Here is a 9,527-nt window from a genome sequence, read left to right on the forward strand (position 1 = left end):
CTGATACCTGGTACCTGGAGACGCTTAGCACAATCTGTATTCTCTTACTTGCACATGCTGTGACACGTGCTCGCCGTATTTCTCCTGGTTTTTGAATCCTCGGTCACAGGTATCGCAGTAGTGTGTGTACACTGGCTCCTTTCTCTTCTTCTTTTTCTATTAGAAAGCAAAGCAGAAAATCGAGTGCCAGTGGCAAATCACAGAACCTTTTCTTCTGCCTCTCCGAAATAACATGGAAAATCTTTCCTGCTTAGAGTAACCAACCCAGCAACTTTAGCATGTTGAAGGAAGCACCAGAATTGTGTTTTTTTAAAAGAGATAAATAATGACATTGAGCAGTGACGTAATGCACAGTGTAAAGGACCATGATCAAACCTTTCCCATTTACTTTCACGATTTAGTAGTTTTGTTCCCAGCAGATTGTAAAGCTACAGCAAGTTATGCCAACATATTGAAGCAGCTGCCTGTCTGTGACTTCAGCTGTTTTGCCGTCAAGACCCTTTCCAATAGGTCAGCAAAACTCCAGAGAGACCCTTAGGACCATGTCACAGCTACTGAGTTTAACTTGCCCAATCTGCCATGCAGCAAGATCGGATGATAAAACTCCACGTATTCCCCAAAGTCCCTTAGCATTTATAGCCCTTCTCAGTGCCAAGCTTTTCCCCCCTCAATCTTTAATACCATAGAAATCTTGTTCTAATTGTTACTTAATCCAATTTCTGAGGAAAACAAGCCATGTTTCCACAGTTTCTCATAATTCAGTTTTAGTAACCATATGCCTTCCTTGTAAATCTGTACATCATTCTTAAAGACACTGTGCTGGTGGAATGTGACCAGCACATCATATAGCCGGTGAATAAAGTTTACCACAAAATATAGGAGCAGAATTAGCTCATTTAGCTGTCACTCAATCGTAACCGATCCTTTCTCCCCTTCTACTCATTTTTCTGTTTGTCAATATAAAGGCCAATATTCACAAGCTTTTAATTATGTTCTGTACAGATCCATGATATTTTAATCATCTATTTGTATGGAATCATGCTTCCTTTTGTATTCTAGTATTTCATTTTTTCCCAAAGGTGAAAAATAACATTATATTATCTTAGGTCAAAAGGGAATGACTCACATTTGTCTACCAGATTTACCCAGTTACTTGGGACAAATTTGTGCCCAGGGTTTCACCACTGCTGGACTCCACAATACAGAAGCTGAGTAAAATAGTGACATTGATGGAGGATGCAGCTACCAAACTAGAACGAATGAGCTGTGATTATTCTGTCAGTAGCAAAAATGGTTGAAAGGGTAGAGGTGCACAAGGTCACGTCTGCTTTAGGTAGATATAATCTGTTCCCTTTTAGGTGGTGGTTCAAGGACCTGGGAACAAAGATGTTGAAGTTAAAATTTATTAGATGTTAGAGACTGAGGAAGAAGTCCTTACTCATTAGTCACCGAGTGGAACTCGCTGCCTCCAAGGTGCGTAAAGACAATCAGAGACCTCCAGGGAAACAGAATAGGTACCAGACGAATAAAGTGTAGGACTGAAGAATGAAATACAGCAACTTCTGCTGACTCCTTCCTAAGAGACAGTATAGACCATATGAACAGAATTAGGCCATTCAGCCCATCAAGTCTGCTCCATGGCTAATCCAGATCCCACTCAAACCCCATACACCTGCCTTCTCGCTGTATCCTCTGATATCCTGACCGATCAGTTTAAACTCACTGGGCTCTGCCCCGGGCACAGCAATTCAACACTTGAAACCAGACACAGGATCCAAGCAGTACAAACACTGGACAACAGCGTTCTGTTGCCGGATTAAATTCAGACAGTTCAACTGGCATCTACCAGCAAAGCCTGGACTCCAGTTTAACTCCACACACTCCTGACCCTTCCTGGGCTTAGAGTTTGTGCTGACCACTTCCCAAATCAAGTGTTTGCGACCTTGGGTAGGAAATCACTTGCCACAGAAACGAGCTGCCCGCCTGATCTGGGTCTGCTGCAGGAAGCAGCAACTGGAGTTGCAGTGTGCAAATTTGACATTACCTGGTGCTGTCTGGTGTCAAACTGGTTGTTGCTCAGGGGCCAGTAGGCTGAATCTTGCTGGTTTGGCCACTTCTGGCAAAACTGGCCGAGGTTACCTGGTTTTATTTATGAACAAACGGGGAAAGAGGGAACAGAGAAAGGAAGTTAGGCCTTGCATAAACAAACTTAAGTTACTACCCAACATCACAACTGATCATTTAACATTGGAAGCTGACAGAAATTTAACTAATCTGTAGAGAGTTGAAAAACCAACTTTTCTCTTCTCCCTTGCTACCCACTATGCCACTGGCCTTTCGAGCAGCAATGAAGACCCTGCGCCTGTCCGTCCTTTGCCTCATTCACATGTAGAAAGATTCTTCAGTGTTGTTTCCATGATTTCTTTTATTGACCAGTCAGGGTTGCAGCCCTGAGCTGAACCCCACCAAACCTGAAGGACTGGTGGACCAGCCTTATTCTGGTCTGTTCGGCATGGGGGACCCTACCAAGGGCCAAAGCATAAAGCCCTGACTCCAGCCAGCATGGCTCTCTAGGTCATTGAGGCACGCAAGCCCCCAAACCTGAGGTACTGCAAAGTACAAATAAATACCAACATTGAAATACATGTTAAAAATGTCAAAAATAGGATCCTTGCAGACTGAAACAGCTCTGGTATGAACCAAAGCATACTTTTGTGCCTAGTTAACCTAGGTACATTCAAACCGTGCCCGAAAGCAGTGCAGCTTCATTCAACTGCCACAGTAGCGGAGTGAGTCGTGTAGTCAGTCGGTGTCAGGGTTCGGAGTTGAATATGGGGTCCTCTGCAAGTAGTCAGTACGTCCTTCCCGTGGAATGCGAGGGGATTCGCCAGGTTTCCTTCCACAGTCCAAAGACGTACCGGGTAGGTCATTGTAAACCGTCCTGCGATGACATTAGGGTTAACTGGGCAGTGCAGTCGAAGGACTGGAGGGGCCTGTTCTGTATCTCAATAAATAAAGCACCGTGTAATGGGTTCAATAACAGTCAGTGGAAGGAACAGCTTGGGATTAGATCGAGAGTTTTGTTTACTCACTGACAAGGTTTAAGTGAATTCCGTTACAAAGCCCAGAGCTGGAAAGCGGTTATTCATTCAGGTCTCAATTGGACACAGGCAATTTAAATCAAATCAAGTGAGCTCCATTTGATAGTTTCTTATTAAAAATGCACTCAACAATCCTCACAGATACCCATTTGCTGAATATTTATGGGAACAGTGAGGATGTCACAATTAAAAAAATCACACAGCACGTAAACAACTCAAAACAAGTTTCAAAGAACAGTATAGCCCAGGAACAGTCCCTGCAGCCCAGACCCTCGTGCAGAACTAATTAAATCAGCTATTAAATGCCCAACTGAACCAATTCCTTCTGCTACACAACGTCCAGACCCTCCATTTGCTGTATATTCACATACCTATCCAAGCTTTTACACACATTCCAGGCATCCACCACTCTCCATACAAAATACTTGACCCATACACCTCCTTTGAGCCTATCCCCTCCACACCCTCTAGTATTAAACATTTCGACCCTGGGATAAAGATACCAGCTCTCTACAGCTCTTATGACCTTCTAAACTTCAGTCAAGTGTCCGCCCCAGCCTCCACTGCTCCAGAGAAAACCTTTCCTGACAGCACGTGCTCTAATCCAAGATCCTTCCCAATGGGGCCACCCAGAGAGGAAAGCAATACCACAGATGCGTCTCCTTGAGCCTTATAAAGCTCCAGCGCTGAATGCCATGTTTGTTTGCTGACGACAATGCGGTTGTTGGCTGAATCAACAGCGATGACGATTTGTTTGTATCGGTGGAAGTCTGGCTGAATGATGCCACAGTTTCAGCATTCTCTCACCCAATGTCAGCAAAACCAAAGGGCATATTATCAAGTGCAGGAAAAAAGAAGCCAGGGGTCCACAAGCCAGTCTTCACTGGGGGATCGGTGGGTCAGCTCCTTGGTGTTATCAGAGATTCTGTCCTGGGACCAGCACGCAAAGAAGGCACAGCAGCACTTTGACTTTAAGAACTCTGCTGAGATTCAGAATGTCACCCAAATCTTTTGAGATGCACAGTGGAGAGCATCAGGCCCTGATGAGGTGCCTGGCAGGGCACTGTAAACCTCTGCCAACTGGCCGGAGTGTTCAAGGAATACTTCAACCTCTGACTGCAGTCGGAGGCTCACAATCCAAGAAGAGCAGCACGAGCTTCCGCGACAACTGTCGCCCAGTGACACTCACATCTACGATGATGGAGAACTTTGAGAGGTTGGTCACGGCCAGAATCGACTGCTGCCTGAGCAACCACCTGGGCCCACTGCGACTTCCTCCCACCACAATCCGTCCAGAGCTGATGCAATCGTACCGGCTGCCATTCAGCCTTGGGTCACAATACCGACATCTGGCTGCTGTTTACAGCTCAGAATTCACTAAAGACTCCAGCAAATTTCTACAGATGTTCCGTGGGGACCATTCTGAGTGGCTGCATTACCATCTGGTACGGCTGGGGGCTACGTGCAGACTCAACCTGCTCGATTGTGGGCTCTAGCCTCCCCACCAGAGGACATTTTCCAAACATAGTGCCTCAGGATTGGAGCGTTTATCATCAAAGACACTCACTGCGCAAGACATGCCCTCTTTTCAGAACAACCATCTGGGAGTAGCTACAAGGAGACCGAAGATACACACGTTTTAAGAAAACCTTATTTTCCTCTGCCCTCAGATTTCTAAACCGTCCATGATTAAAGTGTCGGGGAAGATTGAAGTCTTTGAGGGGAGAGTTCAGTGCTGCCTACCAGCCCCTAAAGGCGTCCGCACATGATGGTCTCCACCCTCCCTCTCACTGTTCCAGATGGAAGGTCCTGTGCTTGAAGGGTCTCTCCCCCCCCCCCCCACTGCTCCTGAGGGAAGGTCCTGTGCTCAAAGGGTCTCTCTCTCTCTCTACCCCCCCCCCCATGCTCCTGAGGGAAGGTCCAGTGCTCGAAGGGTCTCTCTCCCTCTCTTCCCCCCTCTCATTGTTCCTGAGGGAAGGTTCTGTGCTCGAAGGGTCTCTCTCTCTCTCCACTGTCAGAGGACGGTACCAAGGTTACTGGTCTGCGTTTTGTGGATGGGCCTGTAGCTCCTGGCCACTCCTCTTTCTGTTGTCGTTTTGCTACTGCTGCCGCAGAACAGATTTCACAACGTATGACATTGGAAGAGCTCGAGGCCTGGTTCCAGGCAAATAATCCCTTCCTTGATGTTACCAAGACAAAGGAGATGGGTTTTTACTTCAGGAAAACTCACACCAACCCCCACTACATCAAGGGCACAGAGTGCAGGTCTCACACCAGCTTCTCGGGGCAAACATCTTACAGTCAGAAAAGCTCTCCAACAACTCTGTGAGGAAGCTGAGAACTGGAGTTTGTATATCCGTACTTACTGTATTCCACATCACACAGTACGGAGCATCGCACTCCTGTCGAGCTCCAATGTGCTTGGTACTGAAACTCCACTGCAGTGGGCAGCAAGGCTTGGCAATGGGCAGTCAAAGGTGCCCAACACACCCCTGGTACCAGACAACCCAGCAGCACGGACAGACTGTAGATACATCGGCAGGCCAGTAACACTGTGAAGGATCACACACCCTGCTCATGGACAGTTTGTCCCACTCCCATCAGGGAGGCTAAGTTGCATCCACAGCAGGACCACCAAACTCAAACAGTTCCTTTGCCCAAGCAGTAATCCCAATCAACTCAACTCCACCTCTCCACCAGTCACCAGGCTAGTGTCACTTTAGTGGCATATGATCAATGTATAAAAGCTAATTCATGTATCTAGTTATTGTATTTATTTTATTATTATTGGGCTCTATCTTTCATGACATTTTTTATGCTGTATCAGATGTGAAGTAACAATTATTTCATTCTCCTTTACTCTCATGTACAGGAAATGACTTCAGCAATCTTGTTTAATAAACCTGATTCTAACTGCAAGCAATCTGACAAGCAGACTGTGAAGAATAAATACCAGCCTTAATTACATACAGATCATCTACATACAATTCCAACACACGATTAACCTCCCGTGACTTCTAACAAATATTACTCATCCTGGAAACAACTTCTGATTAGCACTCATAAATTCCCTCCATAGTGCAGCTCGATTTTAGCCCAAACACACAGTGTGCATTTCATTCAATGCACACTGAAAACTAATTTCCTTTCCTCTTTTTAAATCTCTGCAAGCTGTTTTTGATCAGGCAGTCTTCAGACATTGTGAATTAACCCTTTTGTGCATCATGGGCCCCACTCAGCAAGTTGCCTTTTTTAAAGAAAAAACACCAAGGTTTATCCCATAAGACACAGAAGCAGAATTAGGCCACTCAGTCCATGGAGTTTGCTTTGCCATTCTATTATGAATAACTTATTACACCTCTACCCCACCCCGCTGCCCATAACCTTTCACACCCTCACTATTCAAGTACCTAACAACCTCCAGACACGTCCAAATTCCGTCATCCAAATCACTGACGAGCATAAATAAAGCACCTCCACCACCGACCCCTATGGAAAACCACGAGTCACCAGGAGCCAACCTGAAAAGGCCCCTTTATTCCCAGTCTTCACCGCCTGCCAGCCAGCCAGCCAATTCTCTATCCGTGCTGGTATCTTTCCTGTAACACCATAGGCTCTTCCCTCGCCTTGTAGGACACCTCGTCAAAGGCTTTCTGAGAATCTAGGTGAACGACATCCACCCGTTATCGCCTCAGAGATTTGCCGGGCAAGGCTTTCCCCTGAGGAAACCAGGCTGACTTCAGTCTATTTTATCCTGAGCCTGAAGCATCGTCCCCAGCGCTGAGATCAGACGAACTCACCCCGTCTCACCCGACAAGAGAATCAGTTTACCCTGAAACTGGCCGGCGCCCAACCAGGACGAGTGGCGGTACCCGGCACCCCAGGGTGGCCCGAACCTCGGGGCTCCCCCATCCCACACAGGAGGGTGCTGCTGCGGAGGGAAGACCGGCGGCGGGTAGAATCCCGACTGGCTCATTTCCCCAGGAAAGGCGCAGCCGCCATTAACTATCACCACATGCCGGCGCCTGCCTTTACGTCATTCCCCGCCGCCGCGCCGGATGATGACGACTCGCCGGCGCTTGTTGTTTCGTCATTTCTTGCCCACTTGGCGGAACTCAGCCTGCCGGGCGGCGTGTCGGTCCGAATCGTCCTCGGTGGTTTTTTCCCCACAGACGCTGCCTGGCCTGCGAGTTCCTCCAACGTTTCGTGTGTGTTGATTGGATTTCCAGCGTCTGCAGATTCTCTGTCAGCCGGCCGAACAGTCACTACATGCTGGCGCTTAATTTACACGTCATTCTCCCTCTGATCTCTACACGATAGTTTTATATAAAAAGTAGATTTATATTGTGTCTAGATTTCTACAAAGCTTTGATACTATTGAGCATCAGTTTATCTTCTCTGCTCTTGGTAAATTTGGATTTGGTCCATTGTTTGTCAGGCTTTGTACACAAATAAAGTTGAAGTTGGGGACTTCACCGAGGTTTGATGTGAAGGTTGCCCTATCTCATATTACCTGTTCCTTTTCTGTGCTCAGATGCTCAGCATTCCATCAAGCCTAGTCCTCTAAAAGGCATTTCCTGTGCAAATTACAATTTTCTCTGTAGTCAGGTTACAGATGATACGGCTTTTTTCAAAATGACGTTTCTGAAATTTAAAGGCAACACGAGTGAATCTACAGATGCTGGAAATAAATAAAAACACAAAATGCTGGCAGAACTCAGCAGGCCAGATAGCATCTATGGGAGGAGGTAGTGACGATGTTTCGGGCCGAAACCCTTCATCAGGAGTGAAGGGTTTTGGCCCAAAACATCATCACTACCTCCTCCCATAGTTGCTGTCCAGCCTGTTGAGTTCTGCCAGCATTTTGTGTTTTTATTTCTGGAATTTCATTGGCTTTAAACTATTTCTGTCTTTTCCAACGTCTCAGTCCTCTGTATAAGTATTCACAGATGTGAATGGTTTCCTCTTAAAGGTTGCACTCAATCTATAACTAATAATATTCCAGTAAAAGACAAAGTTACATATTTGGGGATAACTATTGTTAAAAATGAATACATAAGGTGTGTGGATAATTTCAACCTTTTATAGACAAAACCAAAAAAAGATTAAACCAGTGGCTTCAAAGGGACTTATCTCTGAAAGGCCGGGTTTTGCTTCGTAAAGCAGAAGGTCTTTCCAGGCTTATGACTCTCCCCTGATATATCGATTTAAAAAATCTGTACATTGATAAACACCATGTTGTTTAATTTTTTATGGAAAAACAAAGTTCATTATAATAAAAGAATCTGCTGTCATGAACAGTAATGACAAGGGGGATCTAAATTTTCTTGATTTTGTCAGTCTTAAAAAAACATTTAAAATTAATTGGATTAAACAATATTTACATAATCCTACTTCTATATGGAATTGTGTTCCTTCTTTTGTCTTTTTCCAGGTTAGTGGATTGAAATTTTTTCTTTTACAAAATAGGCAAAGTTCCTCTCTGTTTATCTCAGTTTCATAAACATGCTTTTATCTTGGTCTTTGATTTACAAACACAATTTTTCTCCACATAGTTACTTTATCTGGAATAACAACAGCGTAACTTATAAGCATAAATCTCTGTTTTATAAAGGTTGGTTTGATTATAATATTTTGTTAGTTAAACAGTTATTTAATTCAAGTGGTACTATATTGAGTTATGCTGAGTTTTTATCCACCTTTGAATTTCCTGTCACTCCAAAAGAATTTGCTGTTGTTATTGGTGCAGTTCCCTCTGGTATAATTATGTTGTTTAGAAATACATCATATTCGGTAGTTGAATTACCCAGCTTGGATCCATCCAGTACAGCTGTAGGAAAGATCTGTTTTCCTCCATTTTTTTTAAAAAAAATAGAAGTATTAGAAGTTTGTTTCAAAAAGACTTCACTTTTATTCCTGCGGCTGGTAATTTTTGGAATAGTCGCTTGGGGAATCTGAGGTGGACGAGTATTTGGGGCTTATCTAATAGATTTTTATTGAGGAATAAAATTAAAGAAATTTCATTTAAAATTATACATAGATATTATCCAACCAATGTTTATTTTTCAAGGTTTAAATCCGATATTGAAACTAACTGTTCTTTTTGTGGTTTATATCCAGAGGATTTATTTCACTGTTTTGGGATTGTATGTTAAAACATTTTGGGTTGATGTTTGTCCATTTATAGATCAATATATTAATGTGGATTTTACTTTTTATTTTGAAAATGTTTTTATTATTATTATTTTGTAACACCAAATCTCATAGGGGTCATTTTTAAAATAATAAATCTTTTGTTAATTCACAGCAAATTTTATTTCCATAAATGCGAATACAGCAATAAGAAACCTTCATTTATATTTTTTATGTCAGACTTCAAACTATATATTAACACACTGAAAACTTCCCATAACTAGAAAGGCTGTA

General features: G+C 43.9%; 1 protein-coding gene across 1 annotated transcript in view; it reads right to left on the reverse strand.

Annotated features, from left to right (window-relative positions):
- nufip1 (nuclear FMR1 interacting protein 1) overlaps positions 1–7,341 on the reverse strand; it is a 39,515-nt gene extending 32,174 nt beyond the window's left edge. The window contains exons 1-3 of the mRNA XM_059967835.1: positions 6,933–7,341; positions 2,045–2,139; positions 49–156 (exon numbers count right to left, since the gene is read on the reverse strand). Of these exons, the coding sequence (XP_059823818.1) occupies positions 49–156; positions 2,045–2,139; positions 6,933–7,077 (348 nt within the window). The 5' untranslated portion in view covers positions 7,078–7,341. The remainder of the gene's footprint in view (positions 1–48; positions 157–2,044; positions 2,140–6,932) is intronic.
- Positions 7,342–9,527: the final 2,186 nt, after the last annotated feature.

This window comes from Hypanus sabinus, chromosome 4 (genome assembly GCF_030144855.1).
Source record: "Hypanus sabinus isolate sHypSab1 chromosome 4, sHypSab1.hap1, whole genome shotgun sequence".
Taxonomy (NCBI): Eukaryota; Metazoa; Chordata; class Chondrichthyes; order Myliobatiformes; family Dasyatidae; genus Hypanus; species Hypanus sabinus.